Raw genomic sequence first — 27,079 nt, forward strand, 5'->3', positions numbered from 1 at the left:
CGACATCAAATTTAATTTTAACATTATTCTTCTGTACAGGCTGTGTTGAAGTCCCGCGATCTCTTTACGGTTACAAACTCCCCAAATCTGAATATGAAGTTTTATGAAATTATATGAAAAATTATTGACGTTACGAGTTAAGGAGTTTCGGGTTACCTTCGAGCCGACGATGTTTGATATAAATAAATTATAAAATCTCATCCTTTGATCGATTAACGAATTTTGTTTTATCGATGTAATCTCAGGTGCAATTCGAGGCACGCCTACAGATTTTATATCGATGACGCAAATGGTTTCGATCAATTGAGAGTATTGATGGAAAATCTTCTGGGAGGAGAGAAATGCGCGTGAGACTTTTGATGCGGCCTACATATGCCAGGTTTGACATTGTAAGGCAGACACGACGAATCAAATTCACATTTTTTTTTCTTTTTTTTTTCTTTCTTAAAGAGAACGTCTCTAATAATAAAAGACAGCCGTACTTAGTTGTAAATACGTGAAAGTATACGTATCCGAAAGAAGGGAACTTGGATATTCTCGAATCGCCAAATCGCGACGGAATTTTCTTCAAGCGCGGAACGGGACGTCGCCAAATTGGGACTGGTTTCGGTGAAACGATAGGAAAGGAAGGATTCGATGTCGAATCTACAAGACGCGGGAGAACGAGAAAGAGAATGAGGCTAATGACGCGATGCGTCGAGTCGAGCCTGAAATTAATAATCAAAATTGAACGACTGTTTGCGAAACACTTGTGATTAACTATTTTGTAAAACCAACCTACGGTACGTCCTTAGGTATATTATGTAACAAAATGTAGAAAGAAAAAAAAAGATAAATAAATCGAGGAAAATTCCCTTGTGAGAGAGCACGAATATAAAATAAAAAGACTTTTTGAACATTATCACCACACTCTCATCTGAATGATCAAAAAGAAGAAGAAAGAAGAAAAAGATAAAAAAAAACCGCGAAGACAGTCTTTTTCGTTTCGATGTTTATCGTTATTCACTTTACGCGCGTCGAATCGTTGGGACTGTGTTCGTAATGTTATTAGTCGTTAGAAAATTCTTGATCATTAGTAGCCGTCAAAAGAGAGAGAAAAAAAACAAATGTTTACAGAAGAAAAGTTTACATACCACACGCTTACTGGAAAACACGAATATAAAATGTATTTCAAGACGTCTTCATGCAAAGCTGATGAATGTTTTACGTGTATTAAAATGTTCCCTTTTAATCCTATTAAGACTTACAAAATATTATAAGTATTATACTTTACTTGTGTATATATAACATATGTGATAAAAAATATATATATATATCTATATATATACACATCTTGTTCTCTTGTGTGCGTAAAATTTATATTCGTGACCTGTTCTCCGTAAAGCAAATGTATATGTTGAAACATATTATATGCATAGTTAATTCGTAATGATACAGGTTATATGTCAAAATCTTGATACCGTGAGAACTACAAGCGAATTTGCAAATAAAAGTTTTATATATTTACAGAAAAATATATTTTTGACTTTCTATTTTTACAATTTGGGTTTTACAATCTTATTGAATTTATGTCTTAGTGTTAAACAATATAAAACAACGTGGAAACTTGCAATATTTGTGCAATAGATATATTTTGTTTTAATAGGAATGTATGTGTAAATTATGTGTTTATAACATGTTAACATATCTTTAAAATATCGCGATTACCAAGCAATTTTATTTAACGTGTATCGCGCTAGCTTTCGTAGATGTCATTATTCAAGTAAAATGTGCATTATGACATTTATCACAGTTCAGCAACAAGATATAATATACATATTCAGTCAATTGGTGGAATTATGTCAATAATTCCTAGATTCCTACATGGGATGTTTGAGAATCCAATGAAGAATCCCACCATCATTCAAAGTGTATAATTAAACATCGTTCGAGATCATCAGTCCAAGTTGGAGACCGTACTAATACTAGGTAAACTGCTGTCGCTCCAATCAGGATGTGGACAGTTCCGTAATGGACTAGGTATATTAACAGATTTCCTATTTTGCATATCACCTTGCTTTCTTATGCCAGAAACTGTTGATTTGGTAGACGTAATGCTTTCAAGAGCTTTCGATGTATTAAGAAACAATTTTCTGATGTTATCATTTTGTTTTTCCTTAGGTTTTGCAAATTTTCTCGTCTTGTATGTATCATTTTCTTTATTGCAACCCTTCTTTGAGGAATGACGCAAGGATTTTTTCCTGATCATATTGTTCGTGTCCATATTTTGATAAGGAACAGTATTATTTTGCATTGCTGATCCTTTAGCATTCGTAACTATTAATAATAAACATGAATATAAATTAAAAATTATATAAAGGTAATTTAATTAATAGCAATTGTGTTTAGTAAAAATTCAACTTACTTATTCTTACCTTCATTTTGATCCGGCATTATAGTATGTGATGATTCTCCATCAAGTAAGCTAACGAGTTCAGGATCTTCAACAGGTGCATCTTTTCTTCGAGCATGCTCTTCGCAAACGGAATTTACTGAAGAAACTGATATATCATCCAAAGATTTACTAGAATCATCAGTTGAAGTAGGAGACGAACATGCGTGCCCTGTATGGATAAATGACATTTGAGGACTTGTGCTTCCTTCTTTCATACAGATTTCATTTAGGATTTTTAATTGATTTGCAATCTGATTTTGTAGCTCTCTGTAACATAAATTGGTGACATATATGAATTAAATAGGTAAGTATAGAGCGTGTGCGTGCTTTTAATTTTATCAATAGATTAATCGATTGTTGCGCAATTTGTACCATTTACAATTGTGTATCCACTAATCAGTAAATTTTTAAAAATATATATGTATTAATAATAATAGAATATATACTAACGTTATTGTACTTCGGTATTCAGTAATTAGTGTATCTTTACAAGAAGATAACGCTGTAAGTTTATCTATCTCTAATTTGCTATCAACGTAATTTTGTGCAAGTTCTGTTTGCTTGTTATTCAGATCTGTCTTTAAATCTGTAATTATTATTTCCTTGTTTGCAATATGTCGCCTTAATTCAGTTATTACTGATGTCATATCGTTTTTTTCACGAGTTGCTGTATCCAATTGTTGTCTTTGCATCTTTGCATTAAATGCTAACTCTGAACATGTTTTATTAGCTTCTTTTAATTGTTCTTCTCGGTTTTGAAGTTCACTGATTTAAAAACGAAAAATTAAAAAATTAGTATTTTTTGTTTTTTTATATCTTAATATATCACATCACACCTTTGCAATTTTTCTCGTTCCATCATGAACAGCTCATACATGGTCTTCATCTCTTTACTAGGCTCCTTTGGAACCGCACTGGATTTTAGATCCTGCAAAAAAAAATAACAATGTAACTAACTCATTCAAAAACATAAAAGTAATATAAAAATTTAATAAGACTTGTAAAATGTAAAATAAAATGTGTATGCTTAAAAATATGAATTATAATGATATAATACTTCAGATAGTGATTTTATTAAGGTTACCGGTATTTTCTGCAATATTTGTTCCATTTCGGCAAAGATTTCACAGGTTCTTTTATCTTTTTTAACTGAATCTTGTAACTGTTTTATTAAACCCAACATACGTAATTTATTAAATACAACATGTGCTGAATTAAATTCAAGTTTATTAGAATTATGTATTTCGGGATTGTACATTGTACATTGTACAGCGCAATCCCGAACAAGAGTTGTTGAACAGCACGGTGATGTTTTTAGATCTGATTTCACCTAGAATAGATACTTTTTAATATGAAATTACATATTTAACAACATATTAAATATGAAAGATGTTTGACCAAGAATAGAAGGATGTATGTGTGTATGTGTATGTGTGAATTTGAAGTATATGTAATATAATACTCACAGGATGTTTTACAGGACTCTGTTGTGTTTTGGCACTTGTATTCTTTTTTGCTTCTCTATCTTTACCATGTTTGGTAGACTGTTCTTTTGTCATATGTAATAAGTTCTGCTCTCTAAAAATATTACCCCAGTTTTGTGGGGACTTATTATCATTAATCGTAGATCTTTTCTTCTCAGCTTTTTGGCCAGAGTTAAAATTTGCTACAGGCGAAGTACGTTTTTGACCTTTAGTTTTTTTAACTGTGACTTCTATACCATCGCCTTGGCCGAGTAGTATGATTTCCTTGGAAGGCATCATGACACGCTGCTTGTGAAAATAATAAAAATTCATTTAAATATAAAATGTATTATGATTATAAAATTGCATTATAAAAAATTGTAGGACCTTATGTTCTATATTATGGGCTTTCAAAGTTTGTTGATAATTTCCTAAATTTTTAGTCTTAACAGTCGCAGCCTCACACATCTTGCTCATTTTGGTGCTTGTTGAAGTCACATTGGCTGCTAGGCGTTGTTGCACATTTTTTTATAAACATGTTACGTGTACGTATATTCACAAAGTACTATAAAAACAAACGGAGAAACAGGATAAATATTAGTTCGACGATGGCAGACGATTTACATATAGACAAATAATGAGCGTGTATTGTAACCTAAAAATACGATGTTTCACAGTAAATCGCAATACTTACAAGATACCTGTCGCTTATCAGAGGGAGCTTTAGAGATTGGTTGTTAGACATCCAACATGTTTTTTGCAGAAAATTATCAGCCAGAATCCTTGGTACGCAAGTCAGACATCAAATCCCGCATCCCGCGCGACGGGGCATCGAACATCAACATCAAACTCGACTCGGAGACCGGAGTTGTTAATTGTTTTTCTTCTCACTGCGCACTGCGCTGACTGCGCACGCGTTTATCCAAATTTTCGTCAGTGTCAGTTGGTGTCAGTCACTGACAAGAGTCACTGACTTAGGCCCAGTTTCACAGTGGCCAGTTAGCTTAACTAGTAGTTAACTCTCACTCTCTGTCTCTTTCTAACCTCAAAGGTTAGAAAGAGACGGAGAGTGAGAATTAACTACTAGTTAAGCTAACTGGCCACTGTGAAACTGGGCCTTAAAATTGTTGAACCCATGGCAATTCGTTTTATTTGTCGAACGAAATTTGTTCAACGGAGTCGGCCAATAAACACGCGCGGTTCCTTTATCAATCGAAACGCGCAACGAATTTCAACGAATTCGGTCTCGCTCGCGCTGCGTGTTGCAGGCTTGCAGGCTGTTTAAAGGCTGCTGCGCATGAGATTCTTTTCGCGTGAGAACACAACACGAGCATCTCTACTAACGAGATATCTCGTACCCGCTTTGTCACATTATTTAGCGGAATTTATACAAGTGTTTTGTCATTCGGAGCAGTTCGGAGTAAGCTCAGATCGGCTCATGCCATGCCGGCCAATGCCGGCCAATGCCGGCCATGCCTGTGCATTCGGACAACTTCATACGGAACGGCCTTTATTGTTTAGAGTGCGCCATGCGCCAGCACGCGCGGAGCAGTTGGAGCAGTGCGGGCAACCGAATTCGGTTCGGTATTCGTGTTCGTGTATTTCGTGTAGATGCACAGAGTGCACGCGCATACATCGTCACATCGTCGCGATTGAGCGCAGCAAGCCCGAGATAACTAGCGTACGTTAATCAACGATAAAACCGTGGCTGTCTCGCGGAGGCTGTAGAAGGATCGCGTGTCGTCCATCCCGCGCGCGATAATCGATATCGAGGGTGCATCGGTGATACGCGAATCGCGAGTCGCGAGGGCCCGACACTTGGAACGCTATTCAAGTGTTGAAGCTGACGTCCGTGGCCGTGGCGCGTGGCTCCTGACTCTCCGGCCCCTGGCTCGGTCTTTGTAAACATGGTGTTTGGACTCGTCGGGATAATTGTTTTTTTCCGCAAGACCGACTAGGCTCCGCGCGGGCGCGGGTTTTCCGAGTAACGCGCGCGATCGCGCAGCCGCCCCCCGAGGCCCCGAGAGGACCGGCGTGTATCATGTGATTCTCACCGGGATACAACAAGTATGGACACAACTCCGTTACACGGTGAGTTTGCTGCATTCTACTATTTAGTCCGCTCTACGAGCCCCGCGTTTTCGGAATATCGCTAACTTAACTATTGGGACAGTCCGATATCGATAACCGCTACGTTATTTGCCCTTCCCGCGATAGCCGAGATAGTTTGCTCGCGTGCTCCATCGTTAGCCGCCGTTCTTACGCGAGTTAAAGTTCATCGGTAATTGCAGAAATCTCGTGCCCACTTATATTTTCGCATTCGCTTGCAATTTGCGTTTCGTTTATAAGATCAATCGTTCTTGTAAAGATTCTCCGATATTTTTCGCGAGCGTTTACGTAGGATCCCGCTTGCTAGGTTATGGTTCTCATCATAATTACACGATAACGCGGATATCAACAGATTTATATCACGATATTATTTTCTTGCGAAACAGGAAACTGTATGCTTTAATGACAAAAGTTTGGAGCATCTTGGTACTTTATCATGGAACAACCAAACTCGTCGCAGTCGCAACTTCTGGTAGTCGAAGAGATCAAAACGGATGTCGACGCGCAAGCAGCTCAGATCGCCGAACGAGATGTAAAAGCCATTGCTTCCGTAACGGAAGGTGGCCAAAACTTGTCCAAAGCGTGCAAGCTACAGTCGGAATCTGAATTAACGGTAGACAATACCAATATCCATATAGTAGCTGCATCGGAAGATTACATGGATGCAAGCCACAGCGAGGTATCTGCTAAAGAAGTTGACGACGGCGTGAATAATCAAGTGAAACCTCCCTCTGAGTCGAGGGAGCCGGACGCAGAGATTTGCAAATCAGAACAGGAAGAGATCGAGATCTACGATACAAAAGATAAGGTAAATTTGAATCACGAATCGCAACACTTGTCCAACGAGGAAGACCAAAGCCTAAATGTGATAACTGAATCTAAACTAATAAAAGAAGACAAAGAAGCAACGGGTAGTCTAGAAAATGACTGTAATATAATAAGGGACATGAATCAATCCGATACCATAGATAAGCAGGATGTAGCGCTATACGAGTCTAGACTTAGCGAACATCAGGGCCAGACTCATGACTCGTATGAGTCGGTTGAAGAAACAATCAAGGAAATACATGATGACGGTAATCAGAATAACTCAATAGTAACCAATTCTGAACTGACTAAGTTAGTACAAGAGGACACAGAGGTAGTCGTAGTAGTAGAGACTCTACCAGTTGCGACTGACCCTACAGATAATTTTATTGTTACTCTAGAAGAGAAAGACGCTAATAAAGAATCCAGCCAGGAAAATGTTACCTTGCGGGAAAAACAAATTGCGGAATCTGACCACAGCAACAATGAAATTGATCTAATTGACTACAGCCAAGAAAGTGACGATACTATAATAGAAGTGACGGAAGTTATAGATGCTCCATTTGCCGAACAACATAAAGAGCAAAATAATACGGACTATGTGGATAGTACTAAATGCGATGCAAAATCTGTACAACTAATTGACGGGAATATAGCAATTGACGAAAGTATAAATGATGAAAATACTAAAGTAAAAGCGACTGATGGTAAAACTTTAATTAGTTCTGGGAAAAAGGATAAAGAAGATATCACTATAATCATAGATGAGAAAATCATAATTACAGAAGTTGAGTCAACAGATCTGCCACAAATTGAAAATACCCATGAAGATACCATTAAGGAGATGACCGAGCGTAAACAAGATGACACACCTGCTTGTAAAATACCGGCAGTGGACTCGTCGATGAAGAAAAGAAGCGTTATTCAAGATATATTTGACGATTGGGGTGTTGAAAATACGGATGAAGATGTCCAGTCAACTTCAAAAGTGCATGATTCTGTCGAGATCGAATTAAAAAGTTTATTAGATGAGACCAAGACGGACCAGACTGTTTCGAGTGAATCAGTTGTAACTTCTCAAGAAAAAGTCTCTTCTGCAAATGAAAAATATGACGAGACACATGACATCGTAAGTACAACCGAGAAGAATTCAACGAAGCAGTCGACGGAAAATCAAAAGAAAAATAAAGCAATTAGTAAGGATGCAATGTCATTGAATAAAAATGAAAAGAATTCTCCTGTATCATCTGCAAGCAGATCTTCACGAAGTATGGATACGCGTGCGGTTAACGCGACGTCGCACGACACCGCAGTTCCTAAAAGCCGTTCTCGGCATTTAACCAGTCAGATAGCGTCGCCGGCGGAAGTGACGGAGGTGTTGAAGGAGCGTTTCCGCGAAAAGCAGAAGAACGTAGACGCACCGCGTGGACCGGACATATTCTTTGTGAAGAAATTAACGCAAAGATTGTCTAGTAAATTGGCAGGTGGACCAGTGAATCCGGCACCAAAACTTATACCACTGCCACAGCAAACTGCTTCTTCAAATCCAGCTCCTTCTTCCGTAACTGCACAATCGGCGCCGGCTAACTGTGATAAGAAAACAACAGCGGAAGACACAACAACGGAAGCAAGTAAGGATGGTAATTCCGACAACAAGGAACTATTGGCTATTTTAGAGGGTGACATTGATCCTGACTGGTCTATCTTGAAGCCACCAGTTCTCACAGAAGAAAGCAAAACACCGTCAACCGTGGAACACTCCGAGCAAAGCAATCCACCAAAACTCGATCCGTTGGTTGAACGAGAATTGGCGTTAAAGCAGCTCCTTGAATTGCCCATAACGTCCAAGAAGATTCCATCGCGGAAAAAGAAAACGTTCCGAGCAGCGCCCAGTAGAGCGTCTAAAGACGCGACTACTGACGCGAAGACTCCGCTTGCTACGCAGCCAAAAGAAGTTAATATAGATTTAGCGAGTGAAAACGCGCAACCAAATACAAAGTCAGTTGGAACTAATCTATATTCTTCATCTCGCGAAAAGAGTGGTCAGAAGAATCAGGAGCAGATAGGCATACGAATAGAAGAATCGAGATCAGGTAGAAAGCGCAAACCTACTGAAAAAGCGAGGGAGCATGAACAAACGATAAAACGGCAGAAGGTATACAGGGGTAAGGTTCCGATAAGTAAGAAACAAATGGAAGAAAAGCCTGTTTCCAGTGATAGCTCGATTGAGAATCACATTGCGGCGAGCGATGCGACGAACGTTGATGCTGTAAATAACGAGAAAACCGTCGCGAAAGAAGTAGCGAGTAAGCAATCCGAGGATAAGGTAGATCCAGTTTTGAATAAAGTCGAAGATTCTCCCTTGAAACGATCGAAGCCTAGTCTTGCTAGAAAGGGACCGATGACCAAGAGGAAAATGGTAGTCAAGAGATTACTGCGCGAAAAAATGCCAATTGATAAGAAGTCTGTTCAGCTGAAAACTAAGTTGAATTCGCCGTCAAAGAAGACTCCTCCGAAAGCTGTCTCGAAATCGCCAAAACGGATAGCCGAAGGTCCATCCGGTGACGTGAGACCCAAGAAGAAGAATATAAATGAGATAGATAGATTGTTGCAGGACGAGGGTGTCGTCAATTTACTGTATGATGTAGAACAGCCGGATAGAAAACGTTTGGTTCCCATCACGAAGTCACGAGCGAAGGTGATGGACTTGCAAAAGGTGCAACGTGAACTTAAAATCAGAAAAAAATTGGTTCGCAATGCCGTGCTACGATTGCGCACGTCAACGGTCGCAAGTGACAAGAAAGTGTCACCGAGATCAAAGAGAACGGCGATTCATCCGAGTGATGTTCAAGTAGATAAAAAGATGGTAGAAGTCACGTCGCCAAAAACTCCCACTTCACCCACGGAATTTATTCTTCCGGCAAAGATTCGGAATGCGGCCGACGCGTCCATCATCATCAGGAGACACTCGTCTAGTTCATTTTCCAGTGCGTCTGGAAGTCCCAGAGTTAGCATTGACTCACCTGAGAAATCTGTAGAAGCCGTCAAGTCGGATGACGGAACAATTCATTCCTTGAGATCTGCCAAAAAGAGACGAGATTCGCAAGAAGAGAAGATTAATATTGCGAAGAAGAAGAAGAAAACAGTACAAAAGTATGATATTGATGTTACCTCTACCAGTACCAGTAGCACCGCTGCTACAACTACCACAGCTGCTAACAATGCTATTGCTAATAATGCGGAAGAAAAAATTACTGTCGTAGCACGTCCCGGTAAGAAATCGGAAATCAAGAAAGTCGACAAGATCGGGAAACAACAGGAAAACATTCCCGCGGTTGAAGACAACGTTTCGAGTAAAGTCACAACTAGATCGTCGAACGGTGCAGTAACAGGGAAAGTAACAGCAAAGAGCAAAAAGGAAAAGCAAGGTATGAAAAGCAAAGTGACTTTTGCTAGGGCAAATGATCTTAATAATGCTGATGACTCTTTGAAAGATGAATTATCTGCTTGTCTTGCTGAAGCAGCTACCGCTCTTTCAATCGTCAATGCCAGAAACGTTGCGACCACACGAAAGAGCAAAGGTAAAGGTAAACACTTCTAATATCTTTTATTTGTAAAATATAACAGTTAATTTTTGTTCACTTTTTTACACGAGAAAATGATAAAAGGTTAAGTAAGTTAAAAAAAGTAAGTTAAAAAGAAGAAAAATAAGTTAAAAATAATTTGAATTTAAAAAAAGTACGCAAAAAATCACACGATATTATTATTAGGTTATCAAGGTTTAATCTAGATCGTAAATGGCGTTTTTTTTCTCTCTAATTGATTGTATATCATAACGGTCGTGTTTTACTTATTATTGTTGTTTAAAAGTAATTTGATATAAACCATGTGCTAAATATCATACGATATTCCAGTAAATACAAGTACCATGAAAACGTTGGACGTAGATAGTAACAAAACAAAAACTGAAATGCAAGGTCAATTCAGCAATAAGGAAATAAATGTGCGCCGACACGGTAATCTCGTACAATTAATACTTACGCCATCCTCTTCGACGAAAATAAGAAATGCTCTCACATTGCAAGTAAGTACTTTCGCGCTCGAACAATTTCTAAATCGTATATAATTATAAACTGTTAAATGTATTACTTTTAATGGTATTAGGTGATGCAAGAATTCAGAGAGGCTCTGTCGATATTGAAAAGAGATGACGAATGCAGGGTAGTACTGTTGACATCTACGGGTACAAGTTTTTGTGAAGGTCTTGATCTTTCAACATTATTGCATACAAATAAGGAGGAACGACGATCTACTGCTCAGGAGTTGGCACATGCCGTCAAGTATGTACTTAAGCATGTGCAAGCATGATAGGTGATATGATACTTCATATATTTTATTAAAATTTTCATTTCTTTTTTTAGGGATTTCATAAAAAGTTTGGCTACTTTCAATAAACCCATAGTGGCTGGCGTACAGGGTGCTGCGGTTGGACTCGGAGTGACAATGTTACCTCTTTTCGACCTTGTAATTGCTAGTGATAAGGCGACGTTCTGTACACCTTACGGGAAATTAGGACAAATTGCCGAAGGTGCTGCAGTCTTCACCCTGTCATACATACTAGGCAGTGCAATTGTAAGTCATAAACAATTCCGTAACACGTAAAGTGAAAATAATACATAAAAATAACACATCTATATATTTCGATAGACGAGCGAGCTTCTTTTGGGTGGAAGGACTCTAACAGCAAGTGAAGCGTTAAGAGCCGGTCTCGTTACTCGAGTTTTATGGCCTGATCGGTTTCAAGTAGAATTATTACCATCATTGCGGGCTATGAGTGATCAGTCGTCACAGGTAATTTACGTACAACAATATCTCTTGATTTTAATTTTATTAATAAGCTTTCGAGATATATTTTAATATATATAATGTATTTTACATACACGTGGCATCGTTAAAAGTATTTTTAATAGTTTTTTTTACATTTATTAAATTATAATATCTTTGTATATTTAGTAACGGTAACAATAAGCCATATAAGCAGGCCCAGAATAGAGTAGTTCTTGTACATTTACCTGTGTCTTATTCTTAAAAACGCATAAATGCTTTTCTGGACATGTACATCTGTAATATGTCGAATATAGGTCAGATCGTATGTAGCCGCAAAATTCCAGAGTTTCGCACATTCTTTTCTGCATTAAAAAGTTTGCATTCAGTAAATAACATATTGGTAAATTAAAAAATATTAAATATTAGAAAATAAATAAAGTTATAAATTTTTTTCCATTCCTGCATGGTTTAAACTTTTTTCTCTTCAAATAAGAGACAAATACAGGAGAGAATTAGTAGTTTTATATACATATAATTATATAACAATAAATGTTTAAATCATGCGGATGTACAATAGAAAATACTTTTAAATTATTAGAAAAAAGTTTCGCAAAATGCAAAAGCAATTTTCTTTTGTGCATTATAACACACATACCTTAACACATCTGAATATTTGAACGAGACCGTGCTCTTCGTACGTGTATTTTTGCAACTTCCAGTAATGTGTTTGCGGACATATGCAACTTATTGTCACATTGTACGGTATTATGTAGCTATTATTCGTATCACCTTCCCCGTGTACTACCACTGCCTCTTGTTTATACGCACATGTCTCCAGTTCCATTAATTGCGTGCAAAACTGTGCCAGGAAATGTGACTGTTAGAAGCGTCAAAAAGAGATATTTTTTTTTAGAGTAGTTACATGAATATTTTCGATACCTTCAGAGTGGATCTATTATTAAGGAATATAGTTGAATTATCAAAGGTTTTCGTCCATTGCCACGGACATTCTCTTCCATTAGGACAGTGGCAAAGTCTTTCCGTTAAACCGGGCATCCAAAATCGGTCATGAATTACATTACATACCTCGTACGGCTCACAGTTATGTAAATCGCTTTCCCCTTCAACCTATTTTGATTCAACAGAGTTTTATCATGCCGTCACACTTACGAAAAGTATCTATTTATATGGTATAAGTTGGTATTACGAACTCCTTTCGTGTACTTGAACGTAATATTGTTAGCCTTACTGCTGATTGTCGTATACACACTGACACTCGCGCTTATCAGAGAAACGAAAAAACAAGTTTTGATAAACATATTTACAATCGTGTGCGTACTTGACTACGCTAGATTCGATTGTCATAAGCGAGATTATATTAACGCAAGTGGCAATAATGCTAATACATTCTCGATTCTACGTTTGCTCCCACATGACTCGTAATTACGAAACTTTTTAATATTCATGACATTGTCTTCGTTTCATTTGTAAGGTACAGAGATGTGATATAACGTACGATAAATCAAAGTGTTGGTAATAAAATCCATTTTTTCTGCAATATTGAGCATATTTTAATAAATACGAACGTAGATTTCAACAAGAAGAGTATTTGTATAAGATATTATAAGGAGAGAGGATTATATCTGTATGTGTGTACAATTATGATTTTTTAAATCACTAATCATATATTTTTTTAAATATATTATTTTTAGTCCATGGAAGCAACAAAGGCTTTACTACGTCACAGTTTACGAAAAAAATTGGACGCCGCACTTGAATCAGAAACATACTTATTGATTCAGCATTGGTGCTCCGCAGAATGCCAGACTGCTATAAAAGCTTACATTGATGGAAAAATTCAATAAACAACGGTAAGTTCTGACATGATAAAATATTACGACTAATATATTACATTTTGCAGTTTATTAAAATTATTTATTGTGTCAAAATGTTAATTGCAGTGCATATACTACTGTTTAATCGTGGTCCTATCTCTCTCTGTATTAAAAATCAGAAGTAATGGTTTGTGAATATGGATGCAGATGATGAAAGTCGTATGACAACTGAAATCAATAATGTCATATAAACAATTTTTGATGTGACATTCTACGTCAACGCATAAGATATAATTTAAGTATAAGACAAAAATATTGAGGATCACTCAAAAAGATGGGCTATTTTACTATTAGATCATTTATTATACATAAATATATATGTATACATATATATATATTTCTATATATACATATACATATATATATATATACATATATCCTTCTGCATTATGTTATTACTGTTAGATTAAAATAAAGATACATTCATTGTAAGAATCAAATTATATTTCTGATACACATTACATTACCAAGTTCATTGGCTCGTGTGAACTTTACGTTGTGTGTATCTGTGAAGACTTGTGCGACTGTTTAAAAAGAAGTTCGTAAGTTGCACATCAACAAACTTCAAAGTTCAAACAGCCAATGGATCTGTTTTCCTCCCTGTAGAGCGATATTTATATATGACATTTTCGCAAAATTAACAAGTATTTAGTTGGAAAAAATGGCAGAGCCGACAATGCCATGCACGTATGAGTTTTCGAGAGGCTATGGTACTGGTGTGGCAGAAGCGCTTGGAAATTGGGGCTTCTCTAATCAAACGTGCAACGCTGGCCAAGAATTACGACGTTTAAAGTGTCTCTTTGCAGAGATGGATTCTTTGTGAGGAAAACATGCGTTTCGTTCAAAGAGAGGCTCAAATTGAACTATTCTTCCTTAAGGAAAAATTCGACTAGGATTGAATAGGAATAAAGGAAACGCCTTAATTACAGACGTAGCAACAACAAACCGGCGATGTGCGTTAAATACGATCGCAGATACGATCCTGATGCGTGGTACGTTAAGCCTAGCCCTGATGAATGTAAACCGGCGTGGACATTTCCTGTAAAGAGGCCTCTGATTACTTACTGCTCAACTGCAACAGTTATGAAAGTTTCCAATCTACATGATGTCGGATCGGAATTAACGCACGTTATTCCTGGTCGCAGCTATGTTCAACAGGGTGTATGTATATATTCTTTCAATGAGTTTAATCATTTGAAGCGAGTTAGCAAGGCTTTTATTACGTATAATTACCACATAAATTTTGGATATACATTGTATCCTAAAGTAGATACTCCGTACAATTATATAATTTACTTTTAGACGACCAAATGGTATCGTCGAGGTTCAAATTGTTGTTATCAACCTAGCTGTTTAGCCCCGCAATGTCCTGTACGATATTGTAAAGGCTAATCTTCAAAATTTTTATATAATTGTAATCGTACTTAAATGGTAATGTTAAACTAAATATATAGTTTTGATTTTTTCTAATATTAAAGTGTAATATCTGCGCAATACATATATATTTATTATATTCTGAAATATATGTTTGTAAATTAAAAGAGAAATCACGGTGGAGGAATCAAGGTACAAGGACACAAGTAACGATGCAATTAAGTTAATAAAAAATTATATCCGAGAGCAATGAGGTCGTTTAATTTATTTTTTACTTTAACAAACACAGTGTCCTGAACTTTTGCGCGTTGCGTGAGAACAATTACATTATTATATGGTGGGACAAGTGAATTAACTGACCGTTACTGCAAGATTTTCACTCTTGAGCTGATATATCGGTGAATGAAGTATCTCTAGATACTAGTGTTACAACAATGTACACTAATTCAAATTCCTTAAATAGAAATCTACACAAGTAGCAATTTGTAAGATCCTAGATAAGGAGCTCTGTGCTGTCTTTGCGATGACTCTGCATGAAAGCTTTCCCCCGGGATTTTTATGTACAAGAAAAAATACAAAACTGAATTGATGTGAGTCATGGTACAATATAAATATGAAAACCGTAAGAAAATGACGTACGATTTACGCGAGTCAATAATATATGTTACGCGAGTTATTAAAAATATACTTATGATACTTTAAGCAAGTAATATACATATCGAAATGTATAAATTAAGACTAGATAGAATATCGGCGGAGACCTTATCTACTTCTATAGCCAATACAGTAATCGAGAGTGACTGAAGTACAACTTATAAGCTAGTTACGCAATAACATGCGGCACAATGACGGCTGAAAGCGTACTGGCAAGAAGAAGAGAGCACATGATATTTTGTTGACATTTCGTTTTTCTTTTCCACATATTCTGCTTTAAGTCGGACATAACACTGAAATCAGAATAGCAATTTTGTAAGTGCTTTATAAAAAAACTATTATTAAAAATTAGCAATACTTATATATTATTGCTTATGATATGTTCAAGTTGAAAAATTAATATTCACAGTGGATAAGATTTAGTAAAATTGAATTAAAAATTTAATTACCTTTGAGTATATAATCCGTCAGCAAAGTGGGTACTGTCGGGCTATCCTCGCTAATGGCCTTTAATACTGCAAATAAACATGTCATTGATACATGTAATTAGGTACATAAAACTATAGTTCGTAATTAAATACTTACTTTTGATGAGTACTTGCAAGGCTTGATTGTCTGGCGGACCACTGTCTGTATGATATGGAATAACGGTCGTCAGGTACTGTAATAAGAATGATAATTATATCGTTTTTATTTTTCTCTAAATTGTACAATTAAATTGGAAATTGTTTTTTATTAAAAATTTAATTTTCTGTAAAAGTATTCATAATTCAACGGTTGATATTATGTTTACTACGTAAATGCGTAACTGTATATACAATGATATACGTTACCTTTGGCTCTTGCAAAGACCTATGTTGCGGCAACGGACTAGTACCATTCTGCATTTGACTTCTCTTCTTTGTAACGTGATGCTGCCTACGACGATTTTGCACAGCCAACAGTAAAGAGATAAACTGGTTTTTGAGTTCTTTCTCGTATTCTAATTCGTCTCGAAGCGCAAGCTCGGCGATCAATGTTTCGCTCAAAGCCGCAACCAAAGATTCCATTTCTCCAAAAAGTTCAGTTAGTTGGCTGGAGGAAAGTTGCTTTAATTCTAAAAATACATCTAACGCTTTATGACATGTATTTTTATTTTAGAAATTATAATTTATTTCTAATTATGTTAAATATGAATATTTTTATATTATGTAATTAGTGTTTTAAAACATACTCTTTTCGTGAAGTGGTGATCCAAGTACTTCTCTACTTCTTTCCAAAGCTTCATCGCTGTCCAATAAAGAACCTTCTGAATCCGGCGATCTTTCCATTGACGGACTTTCCTACGGCGACAAGTTGCAGAATTATTAATCGTTCGTTTAGTCATTACTGCACCGACAAAGATACTCTATTGCGCCGAGATTATACCTGCATTATGTCATCTATCTCGCGAAGAACTTCCTCGGCGGTCTTCAGCGGCTCTTCCGGACTGTGAGTATCAGTACTGCTGGATAAGATCAAAGCATGCATGTCCAAATCTGTGGCAACTGCCTCGTCTTCGCTACTCAAATCTTCTAGTTCGGGTCTACAGCGAACAAAAAACGAAAGCGTTGAATTTACAAGCGCTAGCGCTGTCGTGAAAAAGCGAAGTCGATCTATGACAAGCAGTAGTTTCGAGAAAATTTGATTTTCAAAATGCATAGTCGCTGCAAAGTAAACTTTCGACGAATAATTGTACAGATTGTGACAAATAATTAAACGCGCAAGAAACTGAAACGTATCTACCTCTCCGTCGAAGCGGGTGCTTCGTTCAGATTTAAAGCGGGCATATGCATTTTTCGCGCGTAGGATTTGCTCCAATCGATGGGTAATATATTCCCGAAAGTTCCGGTGATCGTCCACCACATCCTGCAAGAAAATTCAATGTCAGACATATACGTTTATTGAGGCGCAAAGGATCTCTGGCGTCTGCTAAGGGTCAATCGCTTGCTTGATCTTAGCAATCGCTTATATCGCTTATGTACATGTAAACAGATGCAGAATCTTAATAGATGACTCATATCCTCTAATTCACACCATTCTCTGGTCGAGAATACAAATGTGCCTTAAAATTTATGTGTCATCGGTTTTTTTCGCTCGTCTGCTGAATGATTCGATACTCATTCATAAAATTATCGCATCCTCTCCGACCTCTCCTGTTTTATTTTAATTTTTATTTGAAAATATTTGAAGCGGGATTTCTTACAACAGAAATAAATCCATTTTTTCTGAAACGCGTGCGAGAGAATCGTCTTCCGTTTTAGCTTCAAAACTTTAATCGGATTGCATAATGCTGTTAACCATTTTACTAACATCGAAGTAATGAGATTATTTCAGAACGATCCTCTAATTTTAATTTTATTTCAATTCTTCCATAATGCTTGAAATATCTTTTTTGTTCTAATATCTAAAATTAAATTTCTAATCTCTCTCTCTCTCTCTCTCTCTCTCTCTCTCTTTCTCTCTATATATGTCTCTCTTTACATGTGGGTAAAGAAAACATTTGTTCATCGAAATGTCACAACAGTTTCCGGCGTCCATCTAAAGGTTAATGAGAATGTATGACAGAGATGTCGAGTAATTTTAGCACTCCGAAGGACACGATTTACGATAGCATGATGTGTAATGCGCGATCAATAAATGCAGATGTTCCTACGAGGATGGTATAATGCCGCGATATTATTGAGTCGTGCCAACGTGTGTTGTACCACAATGTAGAAACACGCATTTGGAACATCCTATATATAGCTGATGAGAGTGACAGGTTTCTCACTTGGGAATCTTCGTCTTTTAATACCGCGTGTGTTTATACCATTTATATAATACTCGTGTGAACATTGCCATTGGGACACATTTAGGACTTAGGACACCCTCTATGGTGATGAGAGCGATAGACTTTCTAGGACGCCGCGTGAATCACTGCGGGCTGTGGGCGTTTCCTGCGTTACGCATTGTACATTGTACGTGTACGCACTGCATAGATAAGACGTTTAATCGTGTACAAACAAAACGTAAGTCAACGTTTATGGTGGTAACGTGCCGTTTTCTAGAGGAAGTGATTTTTCATGCGAAGAACGGCCAGACCGTCGGCGTCGCCGCGCCGCGCCGGAACGAAGGCTCCCCGCGGCGCAAATTTGCGAACAATGTATCTCGTGGGAGCCGAGCAGCAAAAACGGCATTCAAGCTTGTAATATCCTTAAGAGAACTGAATTATCAATCAGCTATTAATTCCTTTTACTTCTTCTCGAATGTCCTGTAACCCTCTTGTGGTCGATGGGTGACGGAAGCCACGTGTTTTAAAAGTCGTTCCAAGAGAGCTCTGTTTTTCTTAAAATATCTCAGTTTCGCTAACTTGAAATATTCACGTTTCACGAATTCGATAAAAAGATCGCGATTCCTTATCTTTCTATCAATCAACATTTCTCAGAAAGTTCAAATCAATTTTTACACGCAAATTCTTTAAATTCAAAACATATAAATATATACATAAATTGGAAATTTCTAATTCTTGTGGAAAAAATCGTGTGAAGAAATGTTAGAATTTTAATGAAACAAAGTGATTAAAATCTGTATTATGTTGAGAATATTAGATATTTCGATCTAAATATTTATTTTGTTCAAAATTTGCATATGTCTGTATGTACTTATTTGTGGAAATAGAAAAACGACTGCAAAATGGATATCAGAGGGAGAGAGAGTCAACGCATTGATCGGCCATCTGATGCCGTGGGTTAATAAATCGAGGTCAACTCAGTCCACTTGAGTCTCTGATTAATGTAAAGTGGCTTTATCTCCAGCGCACACGTTGTTCGCATCGAAACGGCCAGACATTTTATACCACACACGGTATGTACGAAGCCTCTACCAAGCTAATTTATCTACTTTCTTTCCGAGCGCTCGCAAAAATCACAAGCGGATAGGCAAGGATAAAAGGAAGCTCAGCTATTGTAAAATTAGCGTAATCTCGAAAAAATGGGGATTTCGCAATATTGCACAAACAGCCCCTATCGATTCTTCTAAATTCGCTTACTTCCCACAAAATTCATATAAAAGAGAGAGGGAGAAAGCGAGAGAGAGAGAGAGAGAGAGAACATTAAAAAAATTATCTTCCTTAATTAAAATCGGACAAATTCTCTTATATCTTCCACGTATAAATTCACCCCCGTAGCACCCCGTGGATGTGGACGACGCCATCTGAGGCGCGTGCGCGCCGATATTGACGTTCGCCCTCTGTTTGGAGGGTGGTGTAGCTCGATACGAACGAAGGAGCAAAACAGAGATTAAATTTTCATGTCACGCGTTTTCGTCAGTATCAAAACACTCAGGAAACATAATATCAGTAAAGGAAACGATTTACTTTCGAGTGTTCATCTATCGGACCACAGAAACCTAACGCGAGTCATTTAAAAATCAAGAAAATACGTAAATTTTGAATCATATATTTCTGAGAAAAAATAATCTCTATATAGACTCCATATAAAAAAACTCAGATGTTAAATTGATCAACATTTAACAAAGTTTGTAATTTTAGTATCGGAGCGATTAGCTTCTAGCGCTTTATCTACTAAGTTTTTCTACTTTCTATTTCGTAGAGACGATCGGTTTGGCTTCTGAGAAGCTCATATATCGGTCGCACGCGATGATGATTTGTATCACGTGCAAATCATGAAGGGGATAGACGTATTAATCTCTATCCGACACGCGTTTCCAGTACTTGGGCGTCTAGCGCGGTCAGCCTCGTGCTAGAAAGTGCGGTTGGAAAATTACGTGGAAACTACGTTTAAACGCGTTGGATCGCGACGAACAGCGTAATACGCGACGGAGAACGCGAGCACTTCGCGAACGCGTGCACTCGCATCGCTACCGCGGCTTTGTCGCAATCGCAATCGGGTCGATGACCTTATTAGTCACCGGAATGGAGAGAACGCGCCATTTGAATAATGCCACCCTCGCCGAACGCCCTTTCATAACGCCGCACGTAAATCGAAGCCGATCAATGGCATTTGAGTCGTTCTAGCAGAGAAACCACGAGCAGAAAGTAGACTTCTTGGGAGGAGAGAGAGAGAGAGAGAGAGAGAGAGAGAGAGAGAGAGAGAGAGAGAGAGAGAGAGAGAGAGAGAGAGAGAGGAAAGAATAGGGGAAGAAGAAAAAGAAACCTGACGGTTGTTCGTTATTAGAGCGCGCGATTCTTCTTTCATTTATCACAATCTCCTCAGAAAAATCTTCAATATCAGCAATATTTTTCTTTCCGAAGCGATTCTTCTTCACGACTCGTGATCATAAATTTCTGAACAGCTAAATTCTGAAAATCTTCTCACATTTCCACAAAAAATGTATGCAATATTCTTTTTCATCGGTAGACAAAGAGAATTGCACAAAGACCGAGAGAGATACTTAAACAAAAATCTAGCCTGTGCGCGTCTGTGAATTATTTCGCACTTGCAAAGGATGTGTAAGAAATTAACGAACCGATCGAAAATCGCGCAGCACCTCCGTATGAGGGCGGATGATGAGGCGAATGATCCAATGTAAATTTAACAGCTTTGTGCGTGGTTGCGCGCGGAAGAAGAGACAATTTCGCGCTTCGTTGAGTTTCACCTGCTGTCGCTCGGTTATGCTCGTTAGGACGCGCAGCCTTGCCTTGTCCGTGAGCGTGTTGCGACTGTAATTTGCACTCTACGACTAAAATATTTGCCGGGATCGTCTATCGTAGCGTGAAACCTCGACCCCTCAAACTGGTCAAAAATCCGTAAAGCTGACCATAAGCTCCGAAACGTTATGTGTTATGTGGTATTATGGTGTGCGCTAGATACCTAACGTCCACATACGTCTCTCCTATCGTATAGCTTATATACTATAGTCCATACTTAATTTTTCGATCTACTTGCAAAATTTTGTTAACATCCCAAAATTGTGTTTAATGGAACTGAGAGAATTTGGAAAGAAACCGCTTACATTTTTGGTTCGATCAGGAATTATGTCATATCTTGAGTATATCTACAGATATTTGAACTTACGTCTATGACGCAGCTCGAATCGTGCCTACGTCAACATGTCTCGCCGGAGATGTCCGTCAAGGTTGCCTTGAAAGATCTCGTTGTACGTCGTTAAATGTATACATTCGTTGTGTATAGAGTAGCGGATAAGAAAACAGATTTAGAAGATTTATGTCCAATATGAGATTTCACTAACAATAAGTATTATGCATTATTATCAGAAAAGTAAACATTAATTATATTAAAATGCAATTAAATGTGCCAAATATTTCTTCGATTCTGTAGTATCAAACCGAAAGTGCCAAAGATAGCAAATTCGTGTCCTGAATTTACAAACGCCTAATTACTTTCATCCAGATAATATATTTGATTTAACATCTTTAATGCTTTATTCAACATTAATCAATCTCGCGGAGCGAGAAAATAGCAAAAACGACAATTCTGTTGCCAATCGATAACTAGACTAAAAAGAAATGTTCATATATGTATTATATGTGTATATACGAATTAACGAATTATACAATCGAGATGCACTTTTTTGGAGTGGAGCGGCGACGCTGTGGCTTCGGAGAGAAAGCTGCAACGTGTATCGTAAACATCGCGTAGAGAGTACTAGCAGTGTCGACACACTTCTTCCATTGGGAAATCGATTGCTATCGAATATCGTCGCGAGTATAAGAAGAAATTCTATTTACTCTCATTTTTTGTCTTTTTTTAAATACACGTTCGCCTGGGGTAATAAGGTCAAAATGTTGCATTGGTATTTAATTAACATGCCAATATACATACAGTAAATCTTTCAGTGTCATTTTGATTTAAAACTATGTCACGCAAGCATTGATTTGAAAAGATTTTACACCTAGAGTGACCTAGAAGTTTCGATTACTGATATAGATGAGTAGTGAAACCGTAGGTACGTGTAATTGGGTTACACCATGCCGCAGGATCGCATTAAACGGAGCATTAAGTGAAATTGCTGACGCGCTTAATAGAAAGAGAAGAGCGAGAGAGAGAGAGAGAGCGCGAGTCATCGGCGAGGAGTAATCAAGATGAAATAGATCATTGGACCGCGTTCTACTCTCCGAGTGGACGGGAATACTCCCCGTTATTGCGCATTACGTATTACGCGTGTTATGACGAGCAAAAGGGTTAACGGTAATGCGATAAGTGATTATTTCCGCTGGAGCAATCGTCACTTTCGAGCTAAGAAACGGAGCTGCGAGAGAGCCGAGGTCCGCAAAACGTAAACGTCGATTTTAATACGCACCGCGCGTTATACCTGGTAATTTTCAGGCGAGCGGGTAAGTACTCTACGCGTCGTCGACGTTCGTGATTTATTTTCCGTTGATACGCGGTGAAACCGGTATACTTGTCTGTAACCGAGTTCTCGTGAACCGAAAAACCGCACGGTTGCACGCACGAAGGTTCGCGAATACGGTTAATTAAAAAATTAATCAAAGTAATTGCGTCAATGAGGTGAAACGCGCGCGAGATGCCGAGATGGTTTTCAACGATGACGAAATAAGCCCCTTGGTATTATTAAAAGTAATACCACTAGATTATCTTTTATGTAACGTGCGATAATACTCTCGCCTCGTTCAATAGGTGCTTTGTGATCATTAGGATAATTATGAATTATGTGGCTTACTGGCACTCGTTCATGATCTCCTCCTGCGTTCGCACCTGCACCGGAGCCAACGATTCTACATCAGTGCCATAATCGCGGAAGCAAGATGTAATCTTCTCGTCGAAGGTGTTGACGAGATCCTCGAGGCTACCGCTGAACGGGCTGAACGTTCCTTCCTGGAGGATGTCGGTGCCGTTCTCGTGTGTCGTGGGCGGCTCATTCGCGTTACAATTCTCCCCGAAACTCGCGTCCAGGCTGGCGTCCAATAATTGTTCTGCGAAATCAAGAGAACGATCAAGATTATATCTGGCAGCGCGAGACAAGAGAATACGCAAGGAATGTGTCTCTCTCTACTACTCTACTTAATTACGCGCGGGATATCGACATTTTTTTGTTAAATTACACTTTTCAGCCAGCGACATCGCAGATGTCTTTTTCCCCTTCGTTGAAGTAAATTCTGATCTAGATTTAACCCTTGACGTGCCGCACTTTGATATTGATGAAACGCAAAGATGAACTGAGGTCGCAGGTCGCAGGTTGCGATATCGAGCGTTATCGGATGCGACACCGCTCTCGTCGTCGCTCCAATAAGAGTATATACCTACTCATCCCTCTCTCGCGAGATATATATATTTCTTCTCGTGCCAAGCCCGATTCTGCGACGCAGATTACGCGAGGCGAGGAGGTAGAATTTCAAGAGGTCTGCAATGCGAGGTGACTTTTAATCCGCATATTTGAAAGCGTCTTATCGCACAGAAATTGAATTGCACGGAAAAGATAAACATAAAGCAGCACCCTGCGAACATTGATCAAAGACTCGACAGATTATTTTATTTTCTCAGAGATGGAATCCAGGGGGATCGTCCGTATCCCTGTGATCTAGGAAGGTGCGGAAAGAGTCGGTTATTATCGCGGCGAAAATTAATGGCCTTGATGGGAGAATTGCCGCTCATCGCGGCAAAGAATCGTAGGTGTCGACGGAGGAGTAGCTCGTGCTCGAACGTCGCTATATGCTATATTTGCGAGCAAATACACGAAATTTCGGGTGAATTCGAAGGAATCCTGCTATACGAAGTTAACCGGAGACGGATTTCACCGAACGGTGACGCGACCGAATGACAAAAATAAATTCGGAGGAAGGTCCGCGGTCGGTCTGAGTCAAGTAAACCTAGCTTTTCCATTTTCCCATGCCCGTTTTGGCTGCCGAGGCAGGTATAGAAATTCTTTTAAGCGTACCGAGCGTCAAGAGCGCCCCAATCGGGCCCAACATTCGTCAGTCCCGGGACTCCCGGGGCCCCGTTGCGGGACGAGGCACGTTAACACCTGTCGATTCCTAAGGAACGCGCCGTGTATATTCCTTCGCTCTTTTAATCCACTGGTGGCGCGAGGGATCGATTTACCCCCAGAGAACTGTTCGGAGAATGAAAATTCAGGTCGCGAATCGCGCGGCGCGGCGCGGCGCGGCGCCTTGTATAGAATTACATCACCGCTGTAACCGCCGCCGCCGCGAGCGATATTCTTCAGTGATTTAACATTTCCACGAAAGTTTCAGCCGTCTGCCTGGTACAGGCGTGCAAAATAGGATATCCGTTTACGTCAACTGACGTGGGAACTGTGGGAAGGAGAGCTCGCGCGGGGCCGCGTTATTTCCATCAGCGCATCAGCGTTTGTCGCTAATTTCGAAAAGTTTCGGTAGCCTCACGTGCCCCGGGCGACGGACGTGAGAGGCGGACCGCGGACGGCCGAACGAGCGTCGCAGAACTCGCAGAACTCGCAGAACTCGCAGAACACCCCGCGAGGGAGGGAGTCGGGACTGTCGGGAGAGAAAGAGAGATTGTATCGCCCGAGGCGCGCATCGGAGACGGAGTAAATAAGGCGCGTGTTTCGCACCTGTCAGAAGGTTCATGTTCTTCAGGCTGGCGGTGTCCTCCTCCTCGAAGCGCGCGAGGGGTGCCTCGAACTTCAACTCGGCGATCTTACCTGCCATGTCCCTCATTATTGAACGTGAGGGAGGACGAACGCGGGCGCGACGGGGGAATTCGGCGTCGCGGCCGAACGTGTGTGCGTCTCGTTTTTTCGCAGACCGCGGGAACGGACGCGTGGCTCGTCGTGTTTCGTTTATCCGACGAGATCCCGAGAACCGAGGCCGAGACGACGTCGACGACGCGACCGAAACATGTAGGAGGTGCGACGACGCGCGCGCGCGCGCGCGCGCGTGGACCCACACACACACACACACACACCCTCCGCACGCACGCACACACCCGCGTGCGCGCGTTCACGACACGCGAAACTCTCGAAACGTGCGCGCGACAACCCCCGTCGACACGACGGACACGAGCCAACCGACTGCGAGCGACTGAGTCGACTGACGTGACGTGGTGGAGTGGAGGGGACCTGCTCCTCTTCGCTCACTTCGCTGCTCTTCGACGATGGGCACCGTGGCACGGGTGGTGGTGGTGGTGGTGGTGGTGGTGCTGGCGGGTTTGCGGGTTACGTTGGAGTTGAATAGTAGGTGGTGGTGGGAAGATGATCGCCGGTCGTCATGGTAACCGCTGGCTGAGCCTGCTGAGCGCGCCGATGTCACGAATCATCTCTCTCCGCCAGGACCGGCTCTATCGTGAGAAGCGGCCAATTTCAGGGCCAACTCAATTCGCTGAATCTGTGTACGCATCTATACGGGTCTATTTGCTCTATTCGCATTTTATAGGTAATTTTACTCTTTCTCTTTCCAACGTCCAAATATATAGTATACCGTTTCGTTTCAAATACAAAAAATGCTACGTAGTAGAAGTAAAACAAATGACTCTACGTGCTCCGGTTTGTTAGCGAGGATACTTGTTCTTTACCGCAGGCTTCCTAGAACTCCCCACCGGCCCTGATCTCTCTTCAGTCCTTCAGTGCCGTGTCACGTTTGTTATAATTTTGGCCATTTATCGAAAATAGAACAGATCGATATAGATATGCGGATTCTGCTGCAATTTCATATCTACAACCCAATCCTGCGACTACTTTTGTCTGAGAAAATTAATAAGCTACTTAGCTTGTTATCTTCAATTAAGTTTGATTGCGCCAGATAATATAGCTAACTTTGCTTTAATTTTGTTTAGATTTTTTTTCATTATAAGAACGGAGAACAGTTGAGTTAATGTTTTTATTCAAGAGCAATGAGAGCAATGAGCTAGAACGAAAAAAAAGGAGAAACAGTCTATACAACTTTTTGATAAGAAGCTTAATTAATTAAATTAAAAGTTAATTCTTATGGAAAGATCAGATTCGATGTTGCATCGTTGGCGTATCGCTTGATGCAACTGGACTTTAATTATACGGTATTGCCCCGACCCGCTTGCTGGATAAAGCACAGGCTTGTGAGATAGAATGACAGAAACAAGCGGCGAGATGTCGCTGTTGAATGTTAAAAAATGCTATTTATTGATGCTGCGTAAAATAGTCGGTGATAGCGTTACGAAATTAATTTTTGGAAAAATTATTTATTGTTCGTTTCTCTCTTACAATATTTTTTTTAACTATCCCTTGTCTACGCTATTGATTGTAAACACGTACGCTGTGGACATTTGCTCAACGGGTAAAAACTCGACAGTGCAATCAGCAGCTGTGGATAAACATTTACAGAAAGAGCAATTATAAGCCACAGACATGTACTGCCATCTCTCCTATATTTTCATATACCTGTAATATATGTATTGTTCAGTATATTTTTTCGGTTGAATATTAAAATGCAGAAGAAATAATTGGTGAGTCGTTCGAATAAAACGTCTTCTACACGAGCGACATGAATATCACGTTGTACGATGTAAGAAAGTTGTATAAAAAGTCGAACTCTCTTCTCTTCTATGCTCCAAATAAATGATGTT

The 27,079-nt window shown here is 39.2% G+C and overlaps 5 protein-coding genes across 16 annotated transcripts; 2 read left to right on the plus strand and 3 right to left on the minus strand.

The window, feature by feature from the left end:
* Positions 1-1,493: 1,493 nt before the first annotated feature.
* Positions 1,494-5,213, minus strand: LOC139772302 (uncharacterized). Of its 5 annotated transcripts, XM_071705888.1 has the most exons (9): positions 5,015-5,213; positions 4,592-4,870; positions 4,285-4,462; positions 3,901-4,203; positions 3,519-3,764; positions 3,271-3,362; positions 2,885-3,199; positions 2,415-2,701; positions 1,494-2,316 (listed from the first exon to the last, which is right to left on the minus strand). In XM_071705888.1, the coding sequence occupies exons 3-9, from the start codon at positions 4,372-4,374 to the stop codon at positions 1,937-1,939; spliced, it is 1,713 nt and encodes a 570-aa protein (XP_071561989.1). In that variant the 5' UTR covers positions 4,375-4,462; positions 4,592-4,870; positions 5,015-5,213; the 3' UTR covers positions 1,494-1,936. The 5 variants fall into 5 exon arrangements, with proteins under 5 accessions (XP_071561989.1, XP_071561988.1, XP_071561991.1 ...); XM_071705887.1 differs by lacking the exon at positions 5,015-5,213 and having other exon boundaries at positions 4,592-4,930; XM_071705890.1 differs by lacking the exons at positions 2,885-3,199; positions 5,015-5,213 and having other exon boundaries at positions 4,592-4,931.
* A 175-nt stretch (positions 5,214-5,388) lies between these two features.
* On the plus strand, positions 5,389-13,996 carry LOC139772294 (uncharacterized). 6 transcript variants are annotated; one of them, XM_071705864.1, is made up of 9 exons: positions 5,389-5,988; positions 6,393-10,241; positions 10,308-10,400; positions 10,728-10,897; positions 10,978-11,153; positions 11,235-11,445; positions 11,521-11,664; positions 13,353-13,511; positions 13,602-13,996. In XM_071705864.1, the coding sequence occupies exons 2-8, from the start codon at positions 6,443-6,445 to the stop codon at positions 13,503-13,505; spliced, it is 4,746 nt and encodes a 1,581-aa protein (XP_071561965.1). In that variant the 5' UTR covers positions 5,389-5,988; positions 6,393-6,442; the 3' UTR covers positions 13,506-13,511; positions 13,602-13,996. The 6 variants fall into 6 exon arrangements, with proteins under 6 accessions (XP_071561965.1, XP_071561966.1, XP_071561968.1 ...); XM_071705865.1 differs by having other exon boundaries at positions 10,308-10,394; XM_071705867.1 differs by having other exon boundaries at positions 10,338-10,400.
* On the minus strand, positions 11,683-12,986 carry LOC139772314 (kappa-scoloptoxin(11)-Ss1a-like). The gene is made up of 4 exons (XM_071705914.1): positions 12,852-12,986; positions 12,580-12,768; positions 12,296-12,499; positions 11,683-12,002 (listed from the first exon to the last, which is right to left on the minus strand). Exons 1-4 carry the CDS (start codon positions 12,957-12,959, stop codon positions 11,823-11,825), a joined length of 681 nt encoding a protein of 226 aa, XP_071562015.1. The 5' UTR covers positions 12,960-12,986; the 3' UTR covers positions 11,683-11,822.
* A 152-nt stretch (positions 13,997-14,148) lies between the features above and the next one.
* Positions 14,149-15,159, plus strand: LOC139772317 (uncharacterized). Its single transcript, XM_071705916.1, has 3 exons — positions 14,149-14,354; positions 14,465-14,696; positions 14,838-15,159. Exons 1-3 carry the CDS (start codon positions 14,197-14,199, stop codon positions 14,925-14,927), a joined length of 480 nt encoding a protein of 159 aa, XP_071562017.1. The 5' UTR covers positions 14,149-14,196; the 3' UTR covers positions 14,928-15,159.
* Unc-76 (fasciculation and elongation protein Unc-76) lies at positions 14,729-25,605 on the minus strand. Of its 3 annotated transcripts, none has more exons than XM_071705897.1 (9): positions 25,095-25,605; positions 23,226-23,478; positions 17,328-17,450; positions 16,971-17,127; positions 16,777-16,885; positions 16,397-16,671; positions 16,149-16,224; positions 16,013-16,078; positions 14,729-15,856 (listed from the first exon to the last, which is right to left on the minus strand). In XM_071705897.1, exons 1-9 carry the CDS (start codon positions 25,198-25,200, stop codon positions 15,840-15,842), a joined length of 1,182 nt encoding a protein of 393 aa, XP_071561998.1. In that variant the 5' UTR covers positions 25,201-25,605; the 3' UTR covers positions 14,729-15,839. The 3 variants fall into 3 exon arrangements, with proteins under 3 accessions (XP_071561998.1, XP_071561999.1, XP_071562000.1); XM_071705898.1 differs by having other exon boundaries at positions 16,397-16,659; positions 25,095-25,602; XM_071705899.1 differs by lacking the exon at positions 25,095-25,605 and adding an exon at positions 24,441-24,584.
* Positions 25,606-27,079: the final 1,474 nt, after the last annotated feature.

This window comes from Temnothorax nylanderi, unplaced genomic scaffold (assembly GCF_030848795.1).
Source record: "Temnothorax nylanderi isolate EJ_2023f unplaced genomic scaffold, tnyl_v1.0 TNYL_tig0048_pilon, whole genome shotgun sequence".
Lineage (NCBI taxonomy): Eukaryota > Metazoa > Arthropoda > Insecta > Hymenoptera > Formicidae > Temnothorax > Temnothorax nylanderi.

What these genes read in the sequence shown, in the direction of transcription:
- LOC139772302 (XM_071705888.1), bottom strand. Translation starts at nt 4,374, where the DNA reads ATGAGCAAGATGTGTGAGGCTGCGACTGTTAAGACTAAAAATTTAGGA. An exon ending in CCCATAATATAGAACATAAG is followed by an intron (nt 4,204 to 4,284) that starts GTCCTACAATTT and finishes TTTCACAAGCAG; the next exon opens with CGTGTCATGATGCCTTCCAA. An exon ending in AAATATTGCAGAAAATACCG is followed by an intron (nt 3,363 to 3,518) that starts GTAACCTTAATA and finishes TTTTTTTTGCAG; the next exon opens with GATCTAAAATCCAGTGCGGT.
- LOC139772294 (XM_071705862.1), top strand. Translation starts at nt 6,443, where the DNA reads ATGGAACAACCAAACTCGTCGCAGTCGCAACTTCTGGTAGTCGAAGAG. An exon ending in ACGAAAGAGCAAAGGTAAAG is followed by an intron (nt 10,401 to 10,727) that starts GTAAACACTTCT and finishes ACGATATTCCAG; the next exon opens with TAAATACAAGTACCATGAAA. An exon ending in ACATACTAGGCAGTGCAATT is followed by an intron (nt 11,446 to 11,520) that starts GTAAGTCATAAA and finishes ATATTTCGATAG; the next exon opens with ACGAGCGAGCTTCTTTTGGG.
- LOC139772314 (XM_071705914.1), bottom strand. Translation starts at nt 12,959, where the DNA reads ATGTTTATCAAAACTTGTTTTTTCGTTTCTCTGATAAGCGCGAGTGTC. An exon ending in CGTTCAAGTACACGAAAGGA is followed by an intron (nt 12,769 to 12,851) that starts GTTCGTAATACC and finishes GAATCAAAATAG; the next exon opens with GTTGAAGGGGAAAGCGATTT. An exon ending in AAATATTCAGATGTGTTAAG is followed by an intron (nt 12,003 to 12,295) that starts GTATGTGTGTTA and finishes TTTTTAATGCAG; the next exon opens with AAAAGAATGTGCGAAACTCT.
- LOC139772317 (XM_071705916.1), top strand. Translation starts at nt 14,197, where the DNA reads ATGGCAGAGCCGACAATGCCATGCACGTATGAGTTTTCGAGAGGCTAT. An exon ending in TTTGCAGAGATGGATTCTTT is followed by an intron (nt 14,355 to 14,464) that starts GTGAGGAAAACA and finishes CCTTAATTACAG; the next exon opens with ACGTAGCAACAACAAACCGG. An exon ending in GCAGCTATGTTCAACAGGGT is followed by an intron (nt 14,697 to 14,837) that starts GTATGTATATAT and finishes ATTTACTTTTAG; the next exon opens with ACGACCAAATGGTATCGTCG.
- Unc-76 (XM_071705897.1), bottom strand. Translation starts at nt 25,200, where the DNA reads ATGAGGGACATGGCAGGTAAGATCGCCGAGTTGAAGTTCGAGGCACCC. An exon ending in GAACATGAACCTTCTGACAG is followed by an intron (nt 23,479 to 25,094) that starts GTGCGAAACACG and finishes TTGATTTCGCAG; the next exon opens with AACAATTATTGGACGCCAGC. An exon ending in GCACCCGCTTCGACGGAGAG is followed by an intron (nt 17,128 to 17,327) that starts GTAGATACGTTT and finishes TGTTCGCTGTAG; the next exon opens with ACCCGAACTAGAAGATTTGA.